The sequence below is a fragment of the Rhinichthys klamathensis genome, unplaced genomic scaffold (genome assembly GCF_029890125.1).
Source record: "Rhinichthys klamathensis goyatoka isolate OS25496 unplaced genomic scaffold, OSU_Roscu_1.1 h1tg000251l_1, whole genome shotgun sequence".
NCBI classification, from domain to species: domain Eukaryota; kingdom Metazoa; phylum Chordata; class Actinopteri; order Cypriniformes; family Leuciscidae; genus Rhinichthys; species Rhinichthys klamathensis.
In genome coordinates this window covers 275,267-287,484 of record NW_026606773.1, presented here as the reverse complement: position 1 = coordinate 287,484, position 12,218 = coordinate 275,267, and the positions used below count along the sequence as shown (strand labels likewise).

At 40.3% G+C, this 12,218-nt stretch overlaps 1 protein-coding gene across 1 annotated transcript; it reads right to left on the bottom strand.

The window, feature by feature from the left end:
* Positions 1–387: 387 nt before the first annotated feature.
* LOC130101084 (GTPase IMAP family member 4-like) lies at positions 388–11,945 on the bottom strand. The gene is made up of 5 exons (XM_056266636.1): positions 11,877–11,945; positions 11,655–11,740; positions 11,468–11,527; positions 11,267–11,311; positions 388–1,145 (listed from the first exon to the last, which is right to left on the bottom strand). Exons 2-5 carry the CDS (start codon positions 11,734–11,736, stop codon positions 556–558), a joined length of 777 nt encoding a protein of 258 aa, XP_056122611.1. The 5' UTR covers positions 11,737–11,740; positions 11,877–11,945; the 3' UTR covers positions 388–555.
* Between the last annotated feature and the right edge of the window lie 273 nt (positions 11,946–12,218).

The following is a 12,218-nucleotide window of genomic DNA, read 5'->3' as shown; positions in this document are numbered from 1 at the left end:
ATTTTAACAGGGCATCTTACTTTATTATTATTTATTATGAATTTCTTAAATCACCAAACTTCAACAACATAAGGACAGATCCCTTAAACACAGCTGATGACGCTTTGTTTGAAGTGACGCTTGAGTGATCAAGTGCAGCAGAGGGTATTCAGTGACAGTGAATTGTTACATACACCGTTAATTAGGCACCTGACCTAATAAAAACAACACAACAACAATATGCAGCAACAATGTAAAACCTGAATAATGCATCAATCTTCAGAAATTTACTGTACAGTTTATAAGACGGTTGAATTAGTGAATGATATGTGATTTTGTTACAGATTTGGGGGCTCAGGTGTGATTCACTGTCAGAGATTTGCGTCTTTGTGGATTCTCAGCTTCCGTGCATCTTCCTCCTTCTTCTCTCCAGAGCTCACGATTTTTCCTCTCTAACTCCTCCTCATCTTCATAATTCTCCTCCAGCTCTCTCTCCTTTCGTGCAATTCCCACCTGTCTCCCCTCCAGAATCTTCTCTTGTTTTTCACGTTTCTTTCTTTCTGAGTTCAGGGAAAACTAATTTGTGTAGCAGCCTCTGCCATTGATGGCCACCAAAGTATCAATCTTCTCCAGAAGTTTAGTCACTTGCTCAAAGTTTCCTGTGTTCTTGTTATTAAAGAACACAAATCCACCACTGCAGGTGCGAATAAAGTCTCTAAGGTCTTTGTCTGAGCTGGCAATCAAGTCATTCTGCATTTTCCCTTCTAGTCGATCTCCATGTGTGAAAAGAACAATTGTGTAATTCCAAACGTTCTTTCCGAACATGTTCTGGATCAGCTTATGGATGTTCTTGTCCTCTTTGGTTAAGTTTCCCACCGGCAGAACCAGCAGAAACACATGTGGTCCTGGTTTATAGAGAGAGACAGATTTCATGATCTCCCTGATCACCTCCTTCTCTATTCGATTGGTCTTATTCAGTCCTGGCGTGTCGATTATGGCCACGGGCTGGCCGTTGATGTTTCCAGATGCTCTTTCACAGAACTGGGTGACTCTGCTCAGTTGCATGTCCGTGTTGAAGGCGTTCCACCTGAGGATGGTGTTTCCAGTTGAGCTTTTTCCAGACCCCCTCGCCCCCAGTAACATGATGCGCAATTCCTCTGCTTCAGCTGGAAAAAGATTATGCACATATGTTGAGATTTTAAACTTGGTAGCAGAAGATATTAAAGGGACAGTTCACCAAAAAATTTAAATAATTTGCTCCCTTACATCTTTCCAAACCTGTGTGCATTTCTTCTTCTGTGGAACACAAAGCATAATTTGGAATTTCGTGTATTCCCCCCAAAAAAGAAAGAAGATCAAATAGGTTGCAACGACATGAAGGTGAGTAAATGATGACAGAATTTTAATTAGTTGGGTGAACTGTCCCTTTAAGTGTTCCACAGTTATACCACTTCCCACCACTTAAGGTCACCATCTCCAGAATACTGACTGTGGCCAAATCAGACCTCTTTAGTGACTTTTTCTTTAATAAAAAAAGAAAGAAAACCCACTGTGACGGGTCTCCGGTTGTTCCCGCTGTGTCGACCGGTGGGTGTGACTGGGAGACTCATCAAGAGAATGATGTACACCTGTGTAGGATCATCAAGTGATATACACCTGTATATAAGCTTAGGCTTTGAGAATGTGGAGTGAGCTTCGAGATCTTCAGAGCTGCAAGACTCTTGTGAGAGCTTTTGCTCCTGTACCTTTTTGTGTTGGGTTTGTTTTGTTTTCCTTTGCTATGATTTGATCTTAGTTCTGTCTGACATCTTAACACCGCTTGTCAGACAGAAATGGCAGGTGTGTTGTAATTTATTTCCTGTTATATATATTTTTCTATTTATGTTAATAAATACACGTACAACCTGACCAACTTCACTATGTCCTCCACTCATTTGTCACGGCTTTGAGCCGGTCGTGACAAATATGGGGGCTCGTCTAGCCGATTGTTTTTGATAAAGTTTCGTTAGTAGTTTTTGTCGTCCGCCAATTGTTAATTGAAGATTCGTTCGTAGTTTGTTAGTGTGACAAATATGGAGGCTTGTCCGTTGTTTAAGGTGATAAATATTTTCCGGTTTGGACAAATGTGGATAAGTCTGTTCGCTTTGGTAAGAGAAACTCATTCGTTCATTTGGTTCTGGTAAATGTGATACATTTGGATGATTATTATTTGTTTAAATTAATTTTGTTAAGTTGGTTAATTCGTTAGAAACGATTTTTTTTCTTGATAATTTTTTTTAAGTAAAACTTGTGGAGGGTTTTAGTGGTTGGTTTGGTTGTTCTGGTTGGTTACGGGAGTTTAATTTGGTGTATTGGCTACTAAATTTGAGAAAAGAGGCGTCTTGGCTTAGGCTTTTCCCTGCGAAGGTTTAGCGGGATTTCCTTAACAGGATTTTCCGATCTTTTTTTATTTTAGTTTGTTATTTTTGTACGGTGAAAGCAGTTAGAGCATTTGTCTCGGGAACACGTCCGTGTTTGTAGTAGTGACTCGTTAATCGGTTGCTATTGCAAACACTGGTTTATAGTGTATAAAAACCCGCTGCAAGTAACTGTATGAAGATTAGGGATGAGTTTAGGTAGGTTTAAATCTTAGTTGGAGGGAATTGCTTATTCCAACTTCTGTCTTTAAGCTTGTTTTGTTTTTCTGGAATTTGGTAGCCATACATTTTTCATAATGTCCTCAAACGTTGAGGAATTGGTTAGCGCACCGTCTGAGAGCTTGTTAAATGACTTAACCAAGGATCAATTATTAGAACTTGCAGAATACTACAAAATTAATCTGATGAGTCAAGATAAACGTCTAAAAGATCAGATTAAAACCTTGGTAAAGACAGAGTTAGTTGAACGTGGCATTTTAGAGACTCAATCTTCAGAAGATACGTTAACTTTTGTCGATGCGACATCAACACAGTCTCATTTAACATTTGAACAACAAAGGCAATTATTGATAATTCAAGTAGAGATGAAAGAAAAGCAGTTAGAATCGCAAAATCACATTGAAATCTCTAAAGTCCAATTGCAGCAACAACAACTTGAACTTGAACGTTATCGTTTGGATTTAATAAGAGAAGGTAAACTTTCTGTTACTGGAGAATCAGTACGTGATTCAAGTTCGTCCAAGTTTGATACGGTAAAAAATATGAGATTGATTCCTAAATTTGATGAGAGAGAGGTTGAGCGTTTCTTTTTATTGTTTGAACGTGTTGCGGACGCACAACGTTGGCCAGATGAAGAGCGAACGCTTATGTTGCAGTCTGTATTTACAGGCAGAGCTCAAGAAGCGTATTCTTCCCTTAGTGTAGAGGATGCTTCTGATTATCAAGCTGTAAAATCAGCAGTGTTGAGGGCTTATGAACTAGTTCCAGAGGCCTATAGACAAAAGTTTAGGTCCTGGAAGAAGAGTGAAAAACAGACGTATGTTGACTTTGTACACGATATTTCGGTCTATTTTGGTTGGTGTGTAGCTTCTGATGTAAAAACACTTGACGATTTAAAAGAATTAATGGTACTTGAACAATTCAAGAGTTCCATTTCAGATCGCATTGCAACTTACATTAGTGAGCATAAACCTGACACTGCGTATGAGGCGGCCGTCATGGCTGATGAATTCTCGTTGTCTCATAAAACTGTTTTTGGTTACAGATCGGGTGGAGAAAATTTAAAAAAAGAGCCGTGGCGAAGTTCTAGCAAATTTACCAGGTTTGTGCATGATTTACCCAGCAGACAGTTGCATGGCTCTGTTGAAGAGAAAGACAGAGCAAATATGTGTAATTATTGTCATGAGTTTGGTCACTGGAAGAATGAATGTCTCTTATTGAAAGCAAAAGCTGACAATTCTAAAGTGAAATCTAATTCTTGGTCTCCTGTAAAGTCTGTGGCTTTGGCTGTGACTACTTCGACAGTGAATAATGTGCAGAAAATTTGCTCGCCATGTGGTTCAACATTTACTCCTTTTGTTACAGAAGGTTCTGTTAGGTTGGTAGATTCCACAAAAGTCGTACCAGTAAAGGTTCTACGTGATACAGGATCATCAGAAACCTTTGTGTTAGAGTCTGCGCTGCCTTTTTCACCTGATTCTTACACTGGAAGTAATGTGCTGATTAAGGGCATTGGCTTGAATGTTATGTCTGTTCCACTGCATAAAGTTATTTTGCAATCTGTATTGGTCCAGGGAGAAGTGGAGGTGGCTGTTCGTTCCTGCTTGCCTGTGGAAGGAATACAGGTAATTCTGGGGAATGACTTGGCTGGTGATCGTGTCTGGCGGAATGATTCACCACATCTAGTGGTAACACCATGCCCGATGATCTTGAAACCAGATGGTGGTGAGAATTTGACCTGTTCAAGTGTGTTACCCACTTGTGTGATAACACGATCTATGAGTAAAACCCAAGCTGAGGTAAAATATGAATCTAAGAAGGTGAAGGAAACTCTAGAAGTCCCTTCAATTTTATCAGTGTCACGTGATGAACTGGTTGAAAAACAAAAAACTGACTCAACTCTTGTTGAATTATTTGACCGGGTTGTATCATATGACGCAATTGAGAATCTTTCATCTGGGTATTACCTAGATGAAGGATTGCTAGTTCGAAAATGGGTGCCACAGGGAGAGTTTGCATTGGGTGATCCCATGGTGCAAGTTGTAATTCCTCAGTCACTTCGGCCGCTAGTGTTACAGACTGCTCATGATACGTCTGGGCATATGGGAGTGAAAAAGACGTACAAATTACTTTTGAGACGGTTCTTTTGGCCGAAATTGAAGCGTGATGTGTCTAAATATATTAAATCTTGTCACACATGTCAGCTTACTGGGAAGCCAAATCAATCTTTGAAACCTGCTCCTCTTTTTCCGATTCCAGCCATTAGTCAGCCGTTTGAACATCTCATTGTAGATTGTGTCGGGCCGTTGCCTAGATCAAAAGCAGATGGTGAGTATTGGTTAATGATGGCGGCTCGGGAAGCTGCGCAAGAAAGTACTGGGTTCAGTCCGAACGACCTTGTTTTTGGACACGACGTGCGAAGTCCGTTGGCTGTTTTATCTGCTGACTGGGAAAAGTCTGATCCACCGAAAAATGTTTTGTCATATGTTAGTGATTTTCGTAGACGTGTTTATGAGGCGTGCCACTTGGCAAAGTCATCTTTGAGCAGATCACAAGATCGAATGAAACTACTTTTTGATCGTCGAACAGAGTTGCGTTCGTTTCAACCTGGTGACCAGGTACTGGCGTTGTTTCCTGTTGTTGGGTCACCGTTTCAGGCTAAGTTTGTCGGACCATATACTGTTGCTCGTCAGATTTCTGATTTGAATTATTTGATTAATACGCCAAATCGAAGAAAAAAGACTAGAATGTGTCACATAAACTTGTTAAAGCCTTATTATGCTTGTAAAGATTTCGAAGACCTTATGACAAAAGACCAAGTTAGTCTGCCTGATTCGCGTGTTAAACCTGTTATGTTTGCAGATGTTTCTGTTAATAATGACAGTGTTGAATTGGTTCCGACTCCAGTAGCTGGGGAGGAAGGTGAAATCTATCCGGGAGATTGTGTTCTTCAAGGTCGTCTTAGAAACTCAGAAGCACTGAGTTCTTTGAGCGTTCGGCTTGGTCATCTGTCGAATGTACAGCGGACTGATTTGATGAATTTGACTAAGGAATATGTTACATTGTTTTCTGATACTCCTTGTACAGATCTAATAGAGCACGACATTGATGTGAGAGGTGCAAGCCCAATTCGTCAACGTTATTATCGAGTGTTTGCGAATAAGAAAAAACTACTGGATGATGAAATCGAATATATTCTAAAAATGACTTCGCTGAACCTTTTTCTAGTTGGGCTTCTCCACCTTGTATGTTGGGTCATCAGAAGGACCTCTAGTGGTCTATACGGATCACAATCCTTTAGTTTTTCTGCACTCCTTACAAAACCCCAACCAAAGGCTGATGAGATGGTGTTTGTTTCTTCAGAGTTACTCTTTGGATATACGCCATATTAAAGGCGTAGAGAATGTAACTGCTGACGCCTTGTCCCGTGTTTAAGTGCTTTAAAGTCTGTTTTCTCTGACTGTGTCTCTTTTTCTTTCTTAATTTTGCTTCCTAGGCGCCAGGTTGCTGAAAGTGAGAGAGTTGACGGGATTGGGGAGAATTGCAGGCCGAACCAACTATTGCTACTTGGACAAATTGAGTTGTGGGAGTTGTTTGTTTTTATTAAGACTCTGTGCTCTCTTCTTTTTAGGGGGGGTGTGTGACGGGTCTCCGGTTGTTCCCGCTGTGTCGACCGGTGGGTGTGACTGGGAGACTCATCAAGAGAATGATGTACACCTGTGTAGGATCATCAAGTGATATACACCTGTATATAAGCTTAGGCTTTGAGAATGTGGAGTGAGCTTCGAGATCTTCAGAGCTGCAAGACTCTTGTGAGAGCTTTTGCTCCTGTACCTTTTTGTGTTGGGTTTGTTTTGTTTTCCTTTGCTATGATTTGATCTTAGTTCTGTCTGACATCTTAACACCGCTTGTCAGACAGAAATGGCAGTTGTGTTGTAATTTATTTCCTGTTATATATATTTTTCTATTTATGTTAATAAATACACGTACAACCTGACCAACTTCACTATGTCCTCCACTCATTTGTCACGGCTTTGAGCCGGTCGTGACACCACCAACAAATCTTGTGACTTTTTGGACGAATCTTAGCACCTTTTTTAAAAATGTCACCAGTATTTTCCTGCAAGCGTGAGGTTTTGCTTTTCAGCTGCTTTCACAGCTCTCTCTTCTCTGCATCTGCTGTTCTGTTCAGTGACAGTCAGAGTCAGTGTACAGACTGTACAGTGAAACACAAACAGCACAAACCACATAGAATCTTATCTTTTTGATTCTGATTTGGGCCACTTCCATATGTGGTCCTAAATCCAATACAGGATACAGGTCTGATATCAGAATTCATGCGACCTTTTACGCCACACCATGTCTACACCGGACGCGACTGTTGACGTGATGCATCGCACTGCAACAGCTACGCGTACTGTATCCCCCACCAGATTTCGTCATGAGTCATTTTGTACCCACCACTTTGTTTTTGAAAACCTCGAGCTCAATGTATCCGTTCTGCTGCTGCGCTGGCTACACGCTTCTCTGTTCATAACATTGCAACAACTGTAACATTGGGATACAACTGGAACTTGTTACTTTGATTGGAATCCCCCGTGTGGGAATCGCACATGATTGGGTGATGTCAGTCATCATGTCACCGATGCAGGTGCAGCTCAGCTGACGTGCCTGTTCACTTCACTTCTCCTGGCCACCTAAACAACGATCACCAAATTTCTCTCTCATATTGCTCATCATCATAACCACTTAAAACTGTCAAAAAATCTAACCAGAAATTTGGTGATCGTTGTTTAGGTAGGCTACATTAAACCGTTAAGTTTTTTCCTACAGCCTCAATGAAGCAGAAACGCTTAATGTCAGATAACGTCCAAAATAATTGGACTTTGGGTTTGATTTCTTGACAGTTTCAGTTGTTATGAGTAGCAATATGAGAGAGAAATTTGGTGATTGTTGTTTAGGTACATTAAACTACGCAAAGCTTTTTCACGTTAGGACTTATATAAAGCCCATGAGAACCGTGGGGAGTCAACCCACAATTTGCACCATGAGCCTATTTTTATTGAGCAATTAGCTAGCCCACATAACGCACATCAGACAACGAGCATCTTTTGCAGCGATTTTTGTGTGAGCATATCAGTGAACATCCCTGACCACTCGGTGAGTTTCACGTCTTTGTAAACTAAAGTTTAATGCGTTTTAGGAAGGATTGTTCCAGTGCACCTATGCCACCATTGTGGGAGTGGGGGGGTGCTACCACAGAAACCGAAAATTCTCGGGCCAGCAGCATGTGTCCAAATTTCAATCAACCGTTCTATTTCACCAGAAACGATCTTAAAACAGGGCTTTAAGTGTGAAATACCGAACTTGTACTTTATTAGCAAAATCCAGGGCACTGAAACATTCGCTCCCTAAAAAGTCCCACAATATGCGCCGTGAAAACCAGGGAGCATCGATCTCTTAACAGAAGTTCTGAAGCGCGACACATGAGTCATGCGAGCCAACTCATAGCTACACACGATAGATGTTTTGGAGAATTTTTTTTAAATTATATTTCAGCATAAACAAACATCGCTAGACAGGTAATTAACATAATCTAGCTAAAATGTTGTTGTTATTTTTTTCAGCTGAAATATTGCACTTAAAGGCTAAGTAACATTTAAAGGATTGTTATTTTAAATAACCCAACTGCATGCAGAACGTACTTACTGCATGCAGAACGTACTTCACCAATGGTTGAGAAGCAAGTAATCGAATTCAGTATGAAAGAACATACAGTAAATTGTTCCAAGTCTAAGAAAGCTCCCTCAATGTCAACTTTCTAAATAGACAGCCTTGTAAGGAGCATCCTGACCTAAATTCACCATTCACCTGATGTTAGCATTTTGAGTAATAAGCATAAAAAAACAGTACTCTCAAGTACTGGGTGAAATAGTTCATTCTCAATTCACCTGATACATATTTCAAATTGACATTCTGGAAAATGTTCATAAAACTCCTCGCAAGGCATTCTGCGATTCTTCAGTATTTAAGATCTGCTCAAAAAGAGTTTAATAGGCTTTATGCACAGCTGCACTACTTCCTGAACTTCAGCCAGCTCCTTGTTTCCTGTCTGACATTATTGGACAAACTGATTAATCCAGGTGTGCCTGACCAGTAACAAATACCAGACACACCTGGGTTAATCAGTTTGTCCAATAATGTCAGACAGGAAACAAGGAGCTGGCTGAAGTTCAGGAAGTAGTGCAGCTGGGCATAAAGCCTATTGTATCAGGACTCAGGAATGTTATTATGTCTAAAATGCTATGTTTAACAGTTTGGAAGAGCACATGACTTTGCAAAACCTTTTTTAGTTTCATTTCTGAGCATTCTTGGTATTCTGATCTGATGTGTTTGATTCTTTATCTTGTTTTTGTTGGATTTACAGCACAGATTGGAGTGATTTCATGATTTTGTGCAATGATTATTGTCTGCTTCCTTCACCATACGTTCACACCGCCGCCGGCGAGAGCGGCAAAATTCGCTCTCGCCGCCTTGCCAGCGTCGCCGTGGAAAGATTCGTGGACGCTCTGATGCTCTGATGTAGATCGAATGCGTGGTCTTTTTTAAAACTGTATTTAAAGGGGCTGCAAAGCAAACAAGCATGTCAATCGTTATTTTTGCAGAAAATTGATCGATGGAAAGAACTTAACAATTACAGTGACATGTTTGCTAATGAAATAAACAAATTAACAATTACAGTGACATGTTTGCTAATGAAATAAACAAATTAAAAGCCATTTGTGTGGTGAGGCTTTTGTGTTCATGGTTAAGTGTTATTATAATTTGCATTCCCGCTGAAAAAGTGTTCTAGCACGAAAATCTTGCCTATAAATAGTGTTGCGTGCCTTCTTATCAAATTCAAATGATCAACTTCCTCTATTTTGCTTGGGAACTAATGTGGCCTAAGTTTACAGGACTGCGTTCTCTGGAATTATCTCAAACGGAGCAATTCTAAATTCCGATTGGTTGCCGCCGGTTGCCGCCAATCCGCCGTTCTGACCTTCTAGTAGCTGTGCCGAGACAAATCTGAATTGAAATCTGAAACAAATCTGTTGTTGAAATATTTTGTCCCGTTGCTTTAATGAACTCTCTATCTATGGGCTTCTCCCTTGTCTTTATGCCTCCATGTCCACCCGATTGCCTCATAGACAGTAAACGATTGCCTACGAGCTTCTACTTCTGTCTCTACGGTAATTTCTCTACTGTGCGACAGAGAGTCCCGTGGTTATGACGCAATCGTTAGCCTATTTTTACAAAAAAGGCTTCTACGTGGCCATAACGTAAGATACAAAGTAATGGAGCCTTTTATCCATTGTCCTGTTTCTTAAGAAATAAATAATGGACAAATGGAGTCTTTGGACACCTCAGATGTAAAGTTATTCGCTGTCAAAGTGACGCCAAAATGAATGGGAGTCAATGGAATGCTAACAGCAGGTGATAGTCTGCTACAATGGCGGCCCGGCCACTTTGACACTCGCCGGCAGCGGTGTGAACGCACAGTTAGACTCAAGTACAATAGCGCTGAACCTGCTTAGTAGCTGCCTACATTCATTCATTTAAATATATACAGTATATTGCCAGCAGGCAGGTGCGGGGTTAATGACAATGTGTAAAAAACTAAAGTAGCCTAAATTCATCGTTTATTTTTACGTATCTGTCAGTCTGAGGTGTTGTTGCCATATGGAAGGCCGTAAAGACAAATATGTCTTAATTAGACGTTACGTGTACCCTTTCAGGACGTGGAATGCGCTGCAATATGAAACCCATTTATTTCAATGGCTTGAGTTGGGCCACGCGAGTACGGTTTGTTGCTGCGTCGACCAAATCGCACGCGCAGGCGCAGCGGAGCGCACGATTGGCGAGCTCGCACGCACGCCGCGATCAAATTTGAAAAAAGTTCAACTTTCGCCGCTGCGCTCTGTGACGATTACCCGCGCGGGCGGCGCCGCCGCATCCAAACAAGCGCGGAAATCAAAATGGATAAACGGCTTACTGTGTGTGTCGGAACTTCCTCTTCTTCCTGGCGTTTCTCTTTCTTCTTCTCACTAGCAGGACTAGTGCTATTGCTCGCTTCTTAGCACGGGACACATAGTTTGCTTTGCTGCTGACCGAAAGGAGGGACAACAATCAAATAACTAGACGTATAGAACTCCCGGCCCATTCTCCTCTGACCTCTAGCATCAACAAGGCATTTTCGCCCACAGGACTGCCACATACTGGATGTTTTTCCCTTTTCACACCATTCTTTGTAAACCCTAGAAATGGTTGTGCGTGAAAATCCCAGTAACTGAGCAGATTGTGAAATACTCAGACCGGCCCGTCTGGCACCAACAACCATGCCACGCTCAAAATTGCTTAAATCACCTTTCTTTCCCATTCTGACATTCAGTTTGGAGTTCAGGAGATTGTCTTGACCAGGACCACACCCCTAAATGCATTGAAGCAACTGCCATGTGATTGGTTGATTAGATAATTGCATTAATGAGAAATTGAACAGGTGTTCCTAATAATCCTTTAGGTGAGTGTATATGCCCCTTTTTATATGAGCCCCTGCCCGAGGAACTCTCTGCATGTCCCTGATTGCCAGTGGTAATTAATATCATGCTTACCATTCAAGGAGGGTGATTTTGAATTTTCTTTTAAGTCTTGAATATCTAAACCAAATAAAGAACAGATTAATAATTATATATATATATATATATATATATATATATATATATATATATATATATATATATATATAATAATTATATATATATATATATATATATATATATATATATAATTATTGTTCTCACATTTCTGCTTACCTTGCAGGGTTGGTGACATTGAGTTTGTTCTTACATTTTCATATAGTTCATCAATCTCAGCTACATAAGATATTAATATTCATTAGTTTATTAGACCTCATATATCTTTCAGTTAAAGAACAGATTATAAGAATGATTTGATTTGAATGAATTGTTTCAGACTTGATGTATTGAATCAGTAACTCACAGTTCAGTGATGAGTTCAGTTCAAAGGTTTCTTTCTCTATTTCAGCCTTCAGACTCTCCCACAGCTTCTCATCTGAAGCCATCGCTCTGTTTAATGGAAAACAACTTAATGAATGAAATGTGCCCTCAGTATTTGAGACTTACTTCCCTATTTTACCAGTTTAGTCTCTTTATTTCTTTCTAGCATATATTATTTAACAGATATATTCAAGAAAATACTCACAATGGTCAGAGCTGATGTTTATGATTCTGGATCCACAGACAGAGTGTAAAGTGCTTGAATCCGAGTTCCTTCGCCACTATGAATGAATGACTGGGAATCCGGTTTAACCAGTTAAGGGTAGCACAAAACGAATGAGAGGCCTTCTATCTTTCTTCTAACCGGCATTTATGATAAGAAATGGAGCTAAACATCTTTCAGATACACTAACAATTTCAGTAGTTTCAAGAGACATGAGTAAAATGGGAGTACTGAGTTCTACTGAAGGATTTCATCCAGTCAGACTCTTCCGTTTGCTATCTGACACATTTCTCAGGTATGCTGAGCTAACATGAGTGGAATTAG